The sequence below is a fragment of the Carassius auratus genome, chromosome 1 (assembly GCF_003368295.1).
Source record: "Carassius auratus strain Wakin chromosome 1, ASM336829v1, whole genome shotgun sequence".
NCBI lineage: Eukaryota > Metazoa > Chordata > Actinopteri > Cypriniformes > Cyprinidae > Carassius > Carassius auratus.
This window is the reverse complement of record NC_039243.1, coordinates 10,512,156-10,530,264: the sequence shown is the minus strand read 5'-3', so window position 1 is coordinate 10,530,264 and position 18,109 is coordinate 10,512,156. Positions and strand designations below refer to the sequence as shown.

Sequence of the window (18,109 nt, the reverse complement as noted above, 5' to 3'; positions counted from 1 at the left end):
GCAAATTTGTAGTGTCCAGATATAGATCATTTATAGATCATCACAGATGTGATTTGGTTCCTCGGTGTGGTCCTGCGGATGAAAGATCTTTCATTTTCTAAATAAAAAGCAAAATGAAAATACTTTTTAATCACACCACAGGATCGGTTGAACCGTCAAAACACAAGCGGAGATTATGATTATCCAGAAATATTTTAAAGTCTCAAATTATGCAACTATAATGCTCTATTGCCAGACATTTTTTTTTTTTAGTCCAGAGATACGCACAAATAAATAAATAAATGAAATTTATCATACAACTCAATTACAATAGTCAATAGAATTAAAATAAATAGTTTTTAGTATTATTTACATGCCTTTATATTATTATGACCCCTGTATGGTTTATATATTATATAATACATACTTTATATTATTATGATCCTCATATTATTTTGTTAATATTTTATATCAATCTTTATTTTTGTATTTTCTGTCTTTATTTTAATTTTACTCTCTGAGATTAAGATTTTTTTAAGTTTTTAAAAATATACATTTTTATTTCAGTTTTAGTTTTATTAATTTTAGAAAAAAACAAACAAAAAAACACTTAAATAGAAATCGAATTAACTAACCACTATAAAAGTTCAAATAATTACCCAATAAAAAAGTTAAGCTTAGCATTTAATGTTTATATTTTTTCCAGCATTATTTTAATTCAATATCAATAACAACACATTTGCTGTTTTTTAATGTTAGTTGTGCTTCACCGGAGCAAAGAAATTATGTACCTGAAATGGCCTGCAAAATCAGACCTGACTGTTGTACTTGTTCAAAAACTGATTTTTTTTTTCGCCTTTTAACAACATGTACTCAACATAACACTGTACATACAATATACATACTGTATTTCCAGAAATATAACACCTGCTCATTCATATCCTTTCTGTGGTCTCCTTTTAGGCACTCAAAAAAAGACCTGGTTTCTCCAAAATCCTCCATGTGAAGGCTGATGGCTTGTGCTAGCTCTGCTGTGTTGCGGTTCACCGATTATTTCAACCTGATCGAGTCATTCCCTCCTTAAATAAACGAGGAAGAATCATACACTTCCGCTTCAGTCAGACGCAACCAAATAGAGGAGTATGTAAAGATAACACGTAACAAACTCTACAAGAAGGCATAATTACTCGGCATGGCTGCCGTTCCAACAGTCATCCAGTTACAGACTCTGGATTTTTCTCCTACTTGCCAAACGCACTAAACTTTTTATAAGATCTCAGAGAAGCTCTCTCTTCAGAGCACTGATGTGCAGGAGGGAACGGCCTCACAGTCGAGATTGACCTGAATCATAAAATCAATGTGAAATCCTAACAGCACAAATTTAAAATCCACAAGGGTAAGTTAGTAATGTGGGAGTGTGTGTTTGTGTGATCAGCTCGATTGCTTCGCCGATGTCCAGCAAAGAGGCGCATTCGTTCATTAGTTGTCACCTAAAAGTTTTACTCTTCGAACTGGATGCGTCAGCCAGCCATATTACCAGGACAAGTATCAACATAACAAAATCACCAGCTTCAGATGTGGCTTACAGAGAGGGAAGCCATGTCTCCATAGAAATTACTATTACTTGCAGCTATCTTGTGTGTACGAAAGCTGTTCGTGTTCCAGTCCTTTAGCCGTATTACCATGAACGGGGTTTGTTTCTCATCATTGGATCTCTTGTTCCAGACAGATTAGCAATGCCTTCTCCATGATGTGCCATCCATAGCTCAGACCTTTTGTTTTCAAGGTTGAATTTTGGTCATTCCCAATGTGCCATTAGTCTTAAAGGTATTAAGTCACGCCCTACAAGGTGTGCACTTATCTAAAGGGAATTTAAGAGGGAATAGTGAGGGATAGAGACAAGCTCATGGTTCTGTCAATCCAATGCACACCAACTGTTTCGCCTCAGATGTCAACGTCTCCATCTCTTCCATCAGATGCTGTTCAAACTTCTATAAAACTCGGGCTGGTGCCACTCAGTAGATCAGTTCTCCATCTGCTCTGTTGATTTCAGATGGTATTTTCCATGTTCCAAAGGTAGACACCACTGAATGGACACCTTGCACAATCAAATAGAAGGGATGAGTATAAATATATAGAGGTTTTATATTAGGTTCTTATCAGAACTTCACTTCTGAAATGCGTGGGTTAAGATTTTGGCTTTGGTTCCTGGGATAGAACTTTACCTGCTGGAACTGGGAAATAAGTTAACAATAGCCATATCAGGCCATGTTAGACTACAAAATGATTCTGCACAGCCGAGATTGAATTCAATATTTATAGCCTCATTTAGTCAAGGCCAGCATTGTGAAAATAACTTTTCCTTTTGTTTTGGTGTATTGCTGGGGCATTTTTGAGTAGATCGTATGATATGTCAGGTTTTGCTTTCAGTTGGAATATTACTCCATTATTAGAATCAAGTTTACACTAAAACAATGAATGTTAAAGCACTTCAGTGTGTTTTAGCTGAAAGTCAGTCATACAAAGAAACTAGAATATACCATTCTCATCAAGTTTCTTTAAAATAATAATAATAAAATAAAAACATACTAATGCAATAATACTGATGCAAGTACTGGTCCCGACTGCTCTCGGTGCTGTACCACTTACCCATCAGGCATTGCTGCTCCCCTTGGCCAGTCTCTGAGCTGAAATCACACAGTCCAAACGCTCTACTCCAAGTGCTTTAGTCAAGGCGAGCACTTCTACGGTGCAACATTCTACTTCCTGTCTTAAAACACAATATGGGGCTTGAATTAAGACGAGAGGAGTGTTCACAAAATCTGCCTGAGTTTATTTTAGGATGGCTGTTCAAAATGAGACAAAGTGGACCAGAATGGAAACTGCAAAACCATCTTCAAGAAAGAAAAACTGCAGAAGTGGGATAGGGTAACCTACTCTACCCACAACGCCACACACTGACGCTTCGAGTGTGTTGGCACTCGTCAGCCGAAAAACTGTATGTATATGTTGTTTCTATAGGAAGGAATTACAAACGGTGTAAATATTTCAAATGTAACCTAAGGAAAGAGATAACCTGCAGCGTTTCAAGGATGTCCACCCACAAATGGTTTCCGGTGTGGTGGCCACACTGACCAGATGACTTTCAGAGTTCAAAGATATTGAATTTGCAGTATGCTGTGTATTATAGATGCTTTATATTGAATGTGTATCAGAGTCCTATAGAGATGGATATAATTTAAAAACAGAGTGCAATTTATTTCAACTATTTATTTCTATAAAAAGATGTCTATGATGATGGCATGTTTGTGCTAAAGCATTATATATACATATATATATATATATATATATATCATGTTGCCTTTTCAAGTGTTCTGCTGTAGATGTTATTAGATTATTAGATCTGAGTGCTCTGGATTATTGCTTGCTGCCTTTCATTTTTAGACTGAGCAACCGTTGCACCATTATGATGAAAAAAATGAACTGCTAATGTTTAGTATTAAGCCGGTGATGTTCTATTTTTCTTTTTTAATGTCGAGTCTTTTTAAAGAATCTGACATATGTAATGCACTTTTTTTTTTATCAGAGCACTTCCACTGCTCTGTGACGGTTGGTTTCATATAATTAATGTGCAATTCCTCTTTTCCTAAGCTTTGCACCAGAAGACTATCAGCTTTCCGTTCATCATGTGATCAGTCTGTTCAATAGTTTTAGTGACTTTTTAGGAAACCCTCTCAGTGTTCTTTTTAATGCATAGCATTAACCTGCAATATAACAATAAATAGCAACATTAATATTTTTTTATTTGCTTTAAGCAAGTGGTGAATGTGATGACATGCTGGGTGATAGTGTGTGGACTGAGCACTTTGAATATGTCATTTTATTTGACTAAAAATAGCCTAAAACGATTCTGAACTATACCAACCCAAACTTGGCACTGAATTCATCTGGATGGATTTCGATAAACAGACAGATTTTGAGATCGATTGAAACGTGTCTCCATGTCTACAGAATGCCACTTTAACAGAAGACCTGCAGCACTCAGAAAGATAAATATACTTTTTTTTTTCTTTTTTTTTTGTAAGCATAACCATTGTTTCTGTACCACTAACCAGAACTTCTTGAATCGATCAGTTATAGTGGTGTTTGTTATTGTTAGGTGCCAGATGTTGTGACTATCCATGTGTAGCTGTAATTGTAACCATCAAATCAATGACCTCGTCATTGGCAAGTAAGTCGAAAAGACAAACAGATGATTTATTAATAGTGGAATATTATCAGCTTTTTGTTCGGTTATGTTTAGTGGACTCGACATGGTGTAAGATCAAACATAATTTACAATCTTAACAGCCATATTCAAACTCCATAGCCCTGGAATGATACTAACCACGTATAGTACATCCTAATGCCTTTCATTTATCTGTTTTATTTTTTTTCTGCTAGTCTGTCCATTAATATGGCATTCAGTCCTTGATGTCACGATATTGAGAATTTGCTTTTCCGATGTTCAGCTTTGTGCTGTGCTGTTCTTTAGCCATGACACTTCTTGGCTTGTCATTAGTCTACCTCTCGACTCTCGTTTGAATGATTGTATTTTATGCCATCTGTCTGAACTGCTTTCATGCATAACTTCAAACATCTTCTGGCAACTTAAGTTGAATTGTGCTGCTTTTTTTATACCAACAGATTGCATTGACGTTATTTAATGAATGCACATTCTCTGCCGTTGCACAAGAAGGCAATTCATCACCCGAAGTTAGTTAATATTTATCGGAAAATGTTCATGATTAAACTCTTTTCTTGCTTGTGGGAACAAACTGCAGACCTTTTTTTCCCTGTATTTTTCTGGCCTGCTTATTAACATTCCTTATTGTCTGTTCGATGGGTTATCCCAGTCTGCGAAAAGTTGAATATAAAAGTGTGATGGAATTGTTTACATTCCAGAATCTCATGCCATTTTGTTCCAGGCATATTCTATGAGTTATAATAAAAATCTGATACATTCACTTATATTGTCTAAAGAGATTTTTATATTGCATGCAGCCTTTAGATTAAGTATTACATACTGATTGGGAATGAAGAAAATACCCTTGAAGCACAAATTGTATTTTTATTTGTATTTTATTTGAATCTATTTATTTGCACCAAATTTTTATGTTTTAAACATTTCGTAAAGTCTATTCGAAGACAGACATGGGGGGAAAAACAGTTAAAGTTGAAAAATGGGGTGTGAAGTATGTCCTCTGGCAGTATTGTTAGGGTACTTTTATTATATTTGGACTTATTAAAAACTTTTTGCAGTACACACAGACACACGCACGTTTTTAGTTGTTAAAATGTAAGGCATTTACACTTTACATTGATTTTTAGGTTTCAATAGGCCTACAACTGATTGACTAAATAAAAACAGCATGTCCACCAGATGTCAGTAGTGCACTGTGGAAGCAAGTGAAAAATAACGTGGCCTGTCTTTCCGAATTGCTTTAGTAAATGATTCAAGGTTATTAGTTACACCTACATCAAGTATATCGTGCATTACGGTTTATCTATAAACATTGTTTTATCACTAACATCAGGCGTGAGTTTACAGCCTGAATAAGTTTTTGTGTGTGATACAAATAGCCTAGGCTACATGTGTTTTCAGGAGCAGTCTTCTCTTAGAAAAGAAACGGATAGCTGTATATGTTTTGAGTGCATGTTTACAGTACAGACAAGCCTTTTCTCTCCTGTCTTCTTATCAGCACAGGGGACACGTCGAGTGTTAGTGTGTCAGTAGGCTGGAAGAGAGTAAATACAGGGTTCATGGCCTTTCGGACAAAAAGATTCGCCTCGATTTTAACTAGATGTTTACATTTTTAGATTAAAATGTGAGGCGTACTTGCCTGTGCAAAACAAAAATCAAATTGAATTATTATCTTTAACACTCCATTAAATTCACAAGAGAATGATCCGGTATACGCTGATATAGGCTCCATTGAGATTACGTATGCAGAATATTACCAGATGTTTGTAGAATGTAAATATCATCTAATGACTTGCATTGCAGAGAAAGTGTCTGAAACAGACGACATAATTTTAAATAAAAGTCAACACTTTAAATCAGTCACAAATTTCTGCAAATGGTCCAAAGGTGGAAAAAAGGTATAAGTGAAGTTAAGAATTTACGCCCACTCAGTTGTTTATAAAGAGCCAATAAACCTTCCTGTCATTAAAATAAGCGCAATTAAGAAAAGTGATAAACGTGAAACACTGTTTTGTTTTTTTCCTACATGGCAAGTCAAATTCATTTGGTTTCAAAGCAAATATATAAATACAGGTGCATCTCAAAGTAGAATGTCGTGAAAAATTAATTTATTAATTTATAAATTCATTTATAAATTTATTTATTAATTATAATAAATTCAATGCACAAAGACTAAAGTAGTTTAAGTCGTTGGCTATTTTAATTGTGATGATTTTGTCTCAGTGATGAAATCTCAGCAAATAAGAATATGGTGACATGCCAATCCACTAATCGACTCAAAACACCTGCAAAGGTTTTCTGAGCCTTCAAAATGGTCTCTCAGTTTGGTTTACTAGGCTACACAATCATGGGGAAGACAGTCATTGACAACCTTCACAAGGAGGGTAAGCAACAAACATTCATTGCCAAAGAAGCTGGCTGTTCACAGAGTGCTGTATCTAAGCATGTTAACAAAGTTGAGTGGAAGGAAAAAGTGTGGAAGAAAAAGATGCACAACCAACGGAGAGAACTGCAGCCTTATGAGGATTGTCAAGCAAAATCGATTCAAGACTTTGAGTGAACTTCACAAGGAATGGACTGAGGCTGGGGTCAAGACATACAGAAATGTCAAGGAATTTTGTCAAGGAAAATGAGAAACAAGAGACCAAAAAATGAAAATGAGCTGAGGGCCTCTGTCAAAGAAGAGCTGCTATTTGTTTACATATTATTTGATTTTAATTCTTGCTCAAAGTAAAACTGTGTACTTTACTCTTACATATTTATTGTAATGCTGACCTTGCAAACCCCCCCCCCCCAATTCAAAAATGACAACAAATATACTTTATTCCAAAAACTTGGCAACTTTATTTACAATTCAAGTCAGTCACATGCAACACATTTGAATGAATATAACACAAAATTAGCAAAAAAAAAAAAAAAAAAAAAAAAAGCATCTTTGCAGTTTTTATTTTCTTTGAAATGTTGATTAAATATACAAAAATATAGTTTACAAAAACTGTACAGAAAATATTCTGCTGCAGAATTCTTACTTTTACAAACATGTCTGTGAAATTCACAAACATTAGCAGTGTTAAAAGACTGTGGTAAGAAGGGGTGGGGCTCATGTTTACATCTGTGAGGTCACAATAATGAGGGGTGGGGCAAGATTAGGTCATCTCTGAATGAAGCAAAGAAGGGGTGTGAGAAGTTTAAAGAACATGTTGCATTGTCACGGTGGTTAACAATGACTTTGGGATAGTTTATAGTTTATGATGTCATGTGCCTTAGTGACTCTTGAAAACATTAAATAAAATAACTACTACTTTAAAAAAGAAATACTGCCAATATCTTCCCAAACAGCCTTCTTTACTTACAATAAAATCTTTATCTCTACAAAGCCTGCTCGGAACAAACAAGTTGCAAAGTTGGATCTGAAATCCTTATTTTGCCTTTTCAAAATACAATTGGTCAACAAGATGTGGCACTCAATAATGATCAGTAGAAAACATTAGTTTGAATATATTAAGCAAAAATGTAACCTAACACTCCTGTAGAAACACACTAATTTGACCGGTTTTCTAGATGTTTTCAAATTGATTATGGATTTTGAAATAGCTTGTAACGATGTCCACAAAGCCTTTTTTCTTGCCCTAATCTGCATTAGCACTATCTTAGAGCTGTTAGAAAGTACAACTGAAATGTTATGGGTTTTAAACAAGCACACAATAAATAAGAAAGCATTTTTTTTCTGCCCCATTTCAGTTCTGCCTCAATGGAGAGGCTAAAATACCACCAAAATGGAAGAATATGAAAAAGTGCAGTGATGTAATTCTTAATTTTAGGCATAACTACTTTCACATTATATTGACACGGATGAACCTCAGCTCTCTATATGCATACATTCGTGATCAGAGTGAGTCTTTAAGACCTGCAATGTTACAAACACCAAAGAGATGAAGGAGAGATCCTAATTTAGGACTCAACAATATTTGTCCATGATAAGGAATTACAAGTCTAAAGGAAACCCTCAGTGTTTTACACTTTGTTAAGACAGTACCAAAAAAAAAAAGAAAAGAAAAAGAAATAAACTTATTTTAATTTCTTCATACCCTCAGCAAATGCAATTTATATACAAAAATAAATACAATATATAAGCTCAACTTAATTCACAATCTGAATCTAGCTTAAAAACACAAAGACACATTGCAGAACGTGGCGGACAGTTTTCTTGGCAATGCATGAGTAGTCCATAACCAGACAGCACTTTAAACCAAACCAGTGCTGATTTAGTTTGGGTTTCGATAAAACATTACTTGTGTCAGATAATTCTACTTGGCACCAAAAATAAGTTTTCACATCTGGCATCATTTCGGGTGTTGCGGCCAGCCCATATGTCTAATAATGTACATATTTCCTTTCTAGAATGGCTTAACCTGGAGGGCACAGAGACCCAGCCTGACCCTATAGAAAAATAGCTGTATAATAGAGCAGGAAAGAGCCAGAGCTTCTATTATATTACAGACAATAAAGAACGGCTTTCCCTGCTGACTGAATCCACCTGCTGGTCATTGATCTTAATGGCTGAGGATTCGGTGCTGTGCTGAACTGATTACTAGATGGTGTCTGCAACTTCAGGTCAAATCGGAGTTTGTTTCTGTTGCATGTCTTGTTTGATTTGCCTCTGGGCCATTTCTTTCATTAATATTTGTTGGAGACAGATCTGAGCTTTATGCCAAGCATATTTTCAGAAAGCTATGCAGCACAATATGAGAGCCAGTATGAACACACACAGACACACACACACACACTGGCTGCAATGTATAGAGCCAGGGCTTCATGGGAGATACGTAATAACTAAGAAAATATAATACTCAACAGTGCCTGGGGCATAAAGCCCCAGATTTATGCAATAATTTATAAAAAGACAAACAATACTTTGGGACATTTTGTTCAAATATGATTAAACGCCTCATTTAATTTGCACCTATTTCCATTAACTCTGTAACACATCTGCAAAACTTGAAGCCAAAGTCAGGCGTGCAAAAAAAAAAAAAAAACGAAGCCAGAAACTGACTGATACTTTAACTATGAAGAGTTGTGTATTATATATATATATATATATATATATATATATATAAGTATGTAATGTTTATGCTATTTAGACAATAACGTGTATTTTGCTCCAGGATTTTTGGTTACAAATTTGCATCAAATATGGCCTTGAACCAAAAGGTACAGATGTGTGTGTGTGTGTGTGTGTGTGTGTGTGTGTATTTAACACAGCCCTCAGTTAAAAAGCATTTCAAATATAAAGACATCCACAGAACACAGATCAAATACTGTTAGGTCACATCCTGACCTTAATAAGACATACTCTGCGTTCACATTTGTTTTGGCCACCAGCAAAAGGTCACAATGAATTGTATCTACCGAAACAGCCATTCCACTGACTGTTAATACATAAACACTCACGCAAACAAACATATACACACTGGAGAGCTGCTGTCCCTTTAATATACAGTATAAATGTAACCCTTTCTAATGAAAATAAAAGCAATGGTTTGCTCTGTGGCTCTAAAAAAAAAGTTTGAAATCATAAAATATAAAACAAGCAACTAGGATTGAGTTTTGTGTAAAGTGCTAGTAAAAAAAAAAAACAACCTTTAGTTAAAAAAAAAGAAGTTTTTTTCTTAATGCGTTTTAATGTTATGTTTTTTTTAGTCCTTGTCTTTTATTAGCCTCTCACTGGTGTCCTCAAAAAAGTGCTTTGGTGTGGAACGGTTACTTTAAACATGGCTTGGCCATGTAAACTCAATTCTTTGTCATTATCCCACTGGAAGTCATCTATTTTTGTAATTTGGAGAAAAAAAAAATCCTTTGTAAAGCCACCGAGGCAGGACATGAACATATGCAGGTCACAGGTCACCGTGGCTCCAGGCACAAATCCTGCGCTCTGTCCTTGGATATGAATGTGTACCTGTACAGGAGTGAGTGTGAAGGTAGTGGTGGTCAGATTTTTAGGAGAAACAGGAGGGGCTACACCAGGTTCTCCACTCCGGGCAGAGGCTGCTGCGATGGGGGCACAGATTCGGACATGCTCTGCTGCTGCGCCAGCTGCAAGACGGGCATGTTGCACAGCGGGCAAACCTTCCTCACCTCCAGCCATTTAATAAGGCACCTGAGAGAGACACAAAGAGAATTTAGAAGATGAATGGCCAACTAGATAATAATCTGTCCCAAAATTTCCAAGATCACAACAGAGTATCCCACTCCCTATAGACACTGCTAACCCAAACTACTAATAATGCTACTGATAGCGAGACTAAAGTGAGCTCATATGATCTCAGAGCTGGTTATGCGTCTTCTCTTCCCATGTGGAATGTGAGAATGAATCTCGGGTTAGTCTGAGTGAGATGTTGCCATCTCTGCACTGATGAATAATTCACTGTGAGCACGGTTCTATTTTAGGCCGTGCTGGTCCCATCAGGTACACAAACAGATCTATGATACAGAAGTCCCCATTTACCACTAATACATTCTGGATGTTGAAGCCTTTAGGGTTTTTTTTTTTAAGGAATTGTATCCATTTTATAATTTGTATTAATATTATATATACTTATTTAAGTTTTAATATTTTTTATTTCACAAATGAATCAAACTGATTTAGAAATACCTCTCTGTATTTCAATAACAGTCCATTATAATCAATATTCATCCAAACAACAACAATTATTATTATTATTTATATTTATTATTATTATAATTATTTTATAATTATCCTGAACATTTAATAATTTTTATATTTCCAGTTTTAATATATATATTTTTTAAATTTCTTCTTTAATGTTTTCGTTCCTTTATTAATAGCTCAAATCTGTTGCATTAAGTATCATTTTGTCTCCTCTAAAGTATCATAAGTATTCAAACCTTAATTTAATGAAAATAAATGTAAAATAAAATAACAGAAACATATGAATTAATATAAAAATACAAATTGATTAAACAATTAACTACTATCATTTGACCAGTTTACCGTGCAATATATGGCTTCACTTCAACGACCCATTTAAGCTAAAAATTGTCTGGATTCACATAGAAGCAAACTATAATGTTGATATGTTTATAAAGAACAGAGAGTTGCCCACCCCTTTGATAAGAGTCCAAGCACTGCTCTGACATTTACTTTGGCATTTACTCTGATACACAACTCAGTGCAAATGTTTCAGAAAGTGGCGAAAGAGGAGATGGGTGAGTCAGACATTTCAAATAGATCAATTGCAGATTACAGTTATCCAGCACATTTAAAACCATGTTACATTGTGCATTTGCATTTCATTGAATTTACTACACACTACATGTCTGCCATTGTTCATCAGACAGGTGGTCCAACATCAGACCCCAATGTTCATTTTGGCCCAGGAGAGTCACTCAAATAAACAGACTGCAAAAACTGTTTGGTGCAGCTAGCGGTGCAGAAATGTTCCTCTTTTTAGAAAACAACATATGCCAGGGTACTCACTTTCTGTGAAAGGCATGTTTACACGGGCAGATTCCCAACTCATCTTTCTGCTTGAATTCCTCCAAACACACCGCACAAATCTGGGGAGAGAAAACAATACATTCCCATGAACACCGGTAAAATGTTGAAATAAAAACTAATTTGCCCTCAATGAAGAAAACCGTTCCATTGAATACACTCAGCATGTTATTACAAGAAATGGACGATATATCCTTCAAAGTTCAGTGAGGACAGAATATATGTTGTAATGCAGTATTCTTGTGAAGATTTTAACCTACATCTTTATAATAGACATACCATCAATATGCCTAAGAACATTTCTTTTTTTACGGCTTTTCCATCTTAAGCCATCAAATGGACTACACTCAAGACCTTTCCTTTGTAATCTAGCAGTGAAGTGTAGATATGACAAAATCGTTTCATGGACATCCATTGAAAGGCAGCATTTTCTGATTGCTGGCTAACATCCTAGATCCAGATCCAGAGCTGTAAAGGAGTGGTGGAGCCAGACGGGTGGCACTAGACATCCCTGACATCTGATTGGACACCCAAGGTACCAACCTCAATATTTAGCTAAATCTATTTTCTTTGTTTCATTAATTTGGATATAAATAGTGATGTAATCTGGAGGTAGGCAAAATACTCTGGCTATTCCATATAAGGCCGAAGGCTAACATCTACAGTAGTTGCAAATGAGAAAGTCAACTGAGGAAAAGCCAAACAGAAACAAAAGCTGTACCACGGTAAAGATATTAAGCTAAAATGTAAAAATTGCAAATATCTAAGAAATGTTCTGAAAACATTTATCTCCATTTTATTTTCCATGTAAAAAAAAAAAAAAAAAAAAATTCACAGAAAAAATAAAGACTTAATTTTTACTGTTAATTTACATTAAGCTAATTCTGTAAATCTTAAGAAAAATTCTGCCACTTTTTTATTTTTTAGAATTTTCTGAATATTTATAATAAATCATACAGCCTTGACAAAGTTTTAATTCACAATATACATACAATTATAATACCTTTCTGTAATAATTTAGAATACAAGTGACAGTATGTATCATAGCTCTTTTTATCCAGGACATTTTCCAGAACTAATTACAAAGTAAATATTTCATCAACCTTGCTGACAGCAAACAAGGGTGCTGGGAAATGCACAGTACCAGTTTTAAGAGAAGACAAGTGGTTTCAGACAAATGTGCCGGGGCACATGGGTATCGGTCACAACAGTTATTTACTGTTCTGTGTGCATCATAAAACAAGATATCGTTCTGCATACAGCCCGAGTGCTTTAGGTGTCATTGACCCTGAGCTGGGGGGAGCTGGCGAATTAATCGAGACACAATGGTTCTCTGTCTGAGACCAGCGAGACTGCAAGCACACGTCTCGCAAGAGATTGTCTGCTGAATATACACTGTTGGCTTTTGTGAGGAAAGAATGGCATTAACAGGCCAACAAGGGACAGAATGTTTCTCACAGCAATAAACATGTAGCTAAATCCTGCTCAAAACAGACACTACTATTTCTTTCACTATTATTGTTTTATACAGTACTTAAACCAAGGCCAGTCTGGTTATAATAAATCTTTCAGCCAGTCCAGTGTCATTCTCATAATGGATATTAAGATGAACTAAAACTTGAGCTAAGATTAAAACAGAAAAAAAATAAGTTACCTGAAATTAAATATAAAACACTAACAGAAGTACATCCTTATGAAACAAAATACATAACACACAACAAAATTACCTGAACTTAAAATGAAAACAGACAATATTTAAAAAATAGCTACAATAGTATATAAAAAAACTCAATATAACTACCATGGATCATCTGCTGGGTTTCTGAATTGAACAGACCACCACTGCAGTTCAAATATGTCTGCCAGGAATCTTTTTTTTTTACCGTGCGGAAATGAGTACTGCTAAGTCCATTTCACACCGCCGCTCTCATTTGTTTGATCTCTCACCTAGAGAGCCAAGTATAATAAAAGTATAATAAAACACAAACCATGCGGTTTTAATTGCAACTATTTCACTGCAGTGCAATTAGGAAAAATAAATCTTACAAAATGATGTGATATTTATGTCCTTGCTGTTGTCACTGGTTGCCAACTGAGGATCCATATCTTGGCAACCGTCTGGCACATGTGCTAGATTTCTGCACCAGTGTGTTTGCACGTCAATCATCCATGCACAAACTCTACCCTATAATGTGTGTGTGTGTGTGTGTGTAAATATAATCACCTTATAGGAAGGGTACTTAATGTTTTGAGAGCTGAGTTTGGGTGGGGGGCATCTTTCATGCATGTGTACTGTTAAACTGAACAGTATCAATGTAGACAAAAAAAAAAAAAAAAAAAAAAAAACGTAACTGAACCCTTTATAAGTCTTTATAAACAATGTTTCAATATGCTCTAGTTTAAACTACAAATAAGGAAAAAATATCATCTATACTACATTATATAGATGACCACTTTTGCACATTTTTACTGTAATTTTGTAGTAAAATGGTCACAATTTTATGGTGGAATGGATTTAAATAATGTGACGAGTCACCTGCCTCCTCCCTGATTATCACCGGCACCCCGTCCTAAATCGCCGCCCTTCACCAGGCTCCCGACTGGAGTGGGTGTGTGAGAGGAGGGGCGCTGGACGAGTCAGGGCTGGCGGCGTGTGATGGGGCACACCTGAAGGAAGTGGAGCCTCATTACCGCCACTGTTTAAAAGCCCAACGCGCCTCTCCTCAGGAGACCGGTCTCTTCCCCGTGCATGCACGCTGGTGTCCTCGTGGGTCCAGGAAGGGTGCGTTGAGGGACTCCCGCGCCACAAGAGACGTGAGCAGCCGGACCCGCGATCCGGAGGAGAACCGCACCCGTTTACACGGCCGACGGGCCAGGATGCCGGGCCGTCCATCCCCTACCAGCGCCGCGGCCAATGAGAGAGACGCGGCCGCTAGGAGAAGCCGCCGCCCCTCGCGCCCCGGACCTAGGAGGGGAGCGCGTGCGGCCGCCGGACTCCGCCCCTTGCCTGGACCCTTCCTCAATGAACACTGCCCGACCCACACGAACCCCGCAGCACAACGAGGACACCAGATCCCCTGTTATTTTGGACACTTTCCCCCTTTGGCCACTTTTATTCCCTTTGTTTTATGATTTCTGTTAATAAAAGCCTCTCCGAGGCCTGACGCCACGCCCACTGTGTCTGTCTTGTGCTCCTCCCGTGACACTGGTGGAGAATGCGGGCAGGCGGAGCCTAGACAGCGCAGTTGGGAAACGTCTGGTGACGTCACTCCCTCTCGCTTGCAAACGTTCGTGAGAACCCAGACTGGGACGGAGGAAAACTGGGGACAGCCTCCCAGCCACACAAGGGGTAAGTGACTTTTCCATTGTCATTTTACCCTGTGGTTGGTTGAGGCTGTCACTAAAACCCGGTTTCTCTGTCCCTGTTCTGGTGCGCTGCGAGAGGGAGGACCGCCCGGAGAGGAAGCCCCGCCCACTCCGACCGTTTGGAGCCTGGTTGAGGATGGTAGCACTCCCGTGTGGGCGGCGCCCTGATGACGGGGATGTCGCTTGGGAGGGGGAATGTGACGAGTCAGCTGCCTCCTCCCTGATTATCACCGGCACCCCGTCCTAAATCGCCGCCCTTCACCAGGCTCCCGACTGGAGTGGGTGTGTGAGAGGAGGGGCGCCGGACGAGTCAGGGCTGGCGGCGTGTGATGGGGCACACCTGAAGGAAGTGGAGCCTCATTACCGCCGCTGTTTAAAAGCCCAACGCGCCTCTCCTCAGGAGACCGGTCTCTTCCCCGTGCATGCACGCTGGTGTCCTCGTGGGTCCAGGAAGGGTGCGTTGAGGGACTCCCGCGCCACAAGAGACGTGAGCAGCCGGACCCGCGATCCGGAGGAGAACCGCACCCGTTTACACGGCCGACGGGCCAGGATGCCGGGCCGTCCATCCCCTACCAGCGCCGCGGCCAATGAGAGAGACGCGGCCGCTAGGAGAAGCCGCCGCCCCTCGCGCCCCGGACCTAGGAGGGGAGCGCGTGCGGCCGCCGGACTCCGCCCCTTGCCTGGACCCTTCCTCAATGAACACTGCCCGACCCACACGAACCCCGCAGCACAACGAGGACACCAGATCCCCTGTTATTTTGGACACTTTCCCCCTTTGGCCACTTTTATTCCCTTTGTTTTATGATTTCTGTTAATAAAAGCCTCTCCGAGGCCTGACGCCACGCCCACTGTGTCTGTCTTGTGCTCCTCCCGTGACAATACATTTAAAAATAGCTGAGAGAACTAAGCCCTTGTTGGTCTTACGCTTAAAGCAGAATCAAATTAGCCTGGTTAACAGATATTGTTACCGAACAAAAGATGGGAAACACCTGCAAACTATAAAAAGCCAGTATCAGGCACATGGTGTTAAGTGTTTCCCCAAACCTATTTATGAAAAATCAAATATAAAACCTTGAGTCCGACAATTGCGCGCCATGACTGCTGGCACGGAAAGTCCAACAAATCATGCAGAATACCATAAAAACTGAGTTTACAAGTGCGGCTGACATTTGCTTGGCACTTCTGGGCAGTTCTGATAGTTCTCAGGTGTGTTTAAAAAAATATGACTAATATAAATCACTAATAGTGCTGTTAATATCGATGACACTATATGTACTAGAAAAAAATGAAGTGGCTGGGAGAACTTTTTCTTCCTTTCCAAGATAATGTGTTACTAACTGTTTTGTTTGTGTTGCAACTGTAGCACTGTTGTATCAAATACAAATTAAAAAGAAGCCAGATGCTACACAAGCCCGAGTATTCCAACAAATGGAAAAAAAAAAAATAGCTGTTTTGTTGAAATATTACATTGCATTCATGCACATACGCAGGTCTAACAGTCTGTATCTACTGAGAAGTACAGTGTAACTGATATTTATTAATATAAGGACAGACAGCTACTGTGGTTACAAGTGTATAGTCAATTAGGGTGGCAATGTTAAACTTGAACGTGAATTTCTCAAAATACAAAAACACGAGAAAAGGCTACAGCGGTGAACAGACAGTGATTAAAACCAGTGTTGTACAATTTGTACAATTTCTTTGAGATAATGACTAACATGATTGGTCACTATAAATCATTAGATAAATGGAAATCTCACCTCATGCAAGTTTAATTCTTTGACCTTTTCCTTTTGAATAACCTGTTAAAAAAACAAAAAAACAAAACAAAAAAAACAATCAGTTTGCAACACTCCCATTCACACCCAAACTGAATCAGAAGGTAAATAATGTACATTTACACAATACAGATACATCAGCAGCTCACCTGCTTGTATGCATAGAGCTCTTTGTGAGCCTGGTGCCGTAACCTGGACAAAAGGAAATATTTGTTTTAGTTCAGATTGTGTCAACATTTTCATAAACCTGTGCTGGAGAGACACTGATAATACCAAACTATATATAAACAAAGACCAAGATCAAGTTGAACCATGATAAAACACTAATTACAGACCACTTTAAATGGCAATGTTTTCACAGGGTTTTCTGGGTTTGATAAATGAATTGTATTCACTTTTGGACCTATATTCCAGCTGTATATGGCAAACACCTGCCTAAACCTTATTTTTCAACCACAATTTGATGAATTGTGTTCTTCTCAACCCAAAAGGCATTGCCCCTGTCATCCTGATAATCATATACACTCACTGGCCACTTCTATAGGTACACCTTGACAGTACTGGGTTGGACCCCCTTTTGCCTTCAGAACTGCCTTATTTCTTTGTGGGATAGATTCAACAAGGTGTTGGAAACATTCCTCAGAGATTTTGGTCCATATTGGCATGATAGCATCACGCAGTTGTGTCCATGATGCAAATCTCCACATCCCAAAGCTGCTCTATTAGATTGAGATCTGATGACTGTGGAGACCATTTGAGTAAAGTGAACTCATTGTCATGTTAAAGAAACCAGTATGAGATGATCTGAGCTTTGTGGCATGGTGCATTATCCTGCTGGAAGTAGCCATTAGAAGATGGGTGCACTATAGTCATAAAAGGATGGACATGGTCAGCAACAATGCTCAGGTAGGCTGTTGCATCGAAGAGATGCTCAATTGGTACTAAAGGGCCCAAAGTGTGCCAAAAAACTATGCCCCACACCATTACACCACCTGCCTGAACCATTGAGACAAGGTAAATTCTGACCCCACCATCTGAATGTTGCAGCAGAAATTGACACTCATCAGACCAGGCAATGTTTTTTTTTCAAATCTTCTGTTTGTCCAATTTTGGTGAGCCAGTGAAAACTGTAGCCTCCGTCTCCTGTTCTTAAGTGGCCTTAAGTGGCACCTGGTGTGGTCTTCTGCAGCTGTAGCCCATCTGCTTCAGGGTTCGATGCGTTGTGTG

The 18,109-nt window shown here is 38.2% G+C and overlaps 2 protein-coding genes across 4 annotated transcripts in view; one reads left to right on the top strand and one right to left on the bottom strand.

Moving 5' to 3' along the window:
- The window catches only part of fbxo41 (F-box protein 41), a 36,094-nt gene extending 33,854 nt beyond the window's left edge, over nt 1-2,240 (top strand). Inside the window, exon 13 of the mRNA XM_026273071.1 lies at nt 943-2,240. Coding sequence (XP_026128856.1) covers nt 943-1,005 — 63 coding nt within the window. The 3' untranslated portion in view covers nt 1,006-2,240. The remainder of the gene's footprint in view (nt 1-942) is intronic.
- A 4,801-nt stretch (nt 2,241-7,041) lies between these two features.
- rnf24 (ring finger protein 24) overlaps nt 7,042-18,109 on the bottom strand; it is a 28,530-nt gene continuing 17,462 nt past the window's right edge. For all 3 annotated transcript variants that reach the window (XM_026273933.1, XM_026273917.1, XM_026273925.1), the window contains 4 exons: nt 17,032-17,074; nt 16,865-16,906; nt 11,721-11,800; nt 7,042-10,379 (listed from right to left, as the gene is read on the bottom strand). In XM_026273933.1, the coding sequence (XP_026129718.1) occupies nt 10,238-10,379; nt 11,721-11,800; nt 16,865-16,906; nt 17,032-17,074 (307 nt within the window). In that variant the 3' untranslated portion in view covers nt 7,042-10,237. The remainder of the gene's footprint in view (nt 10,380-11,720; nt 11,801-16,864; nt 16,907-17,031; nt 17,075-18,109) is intronic.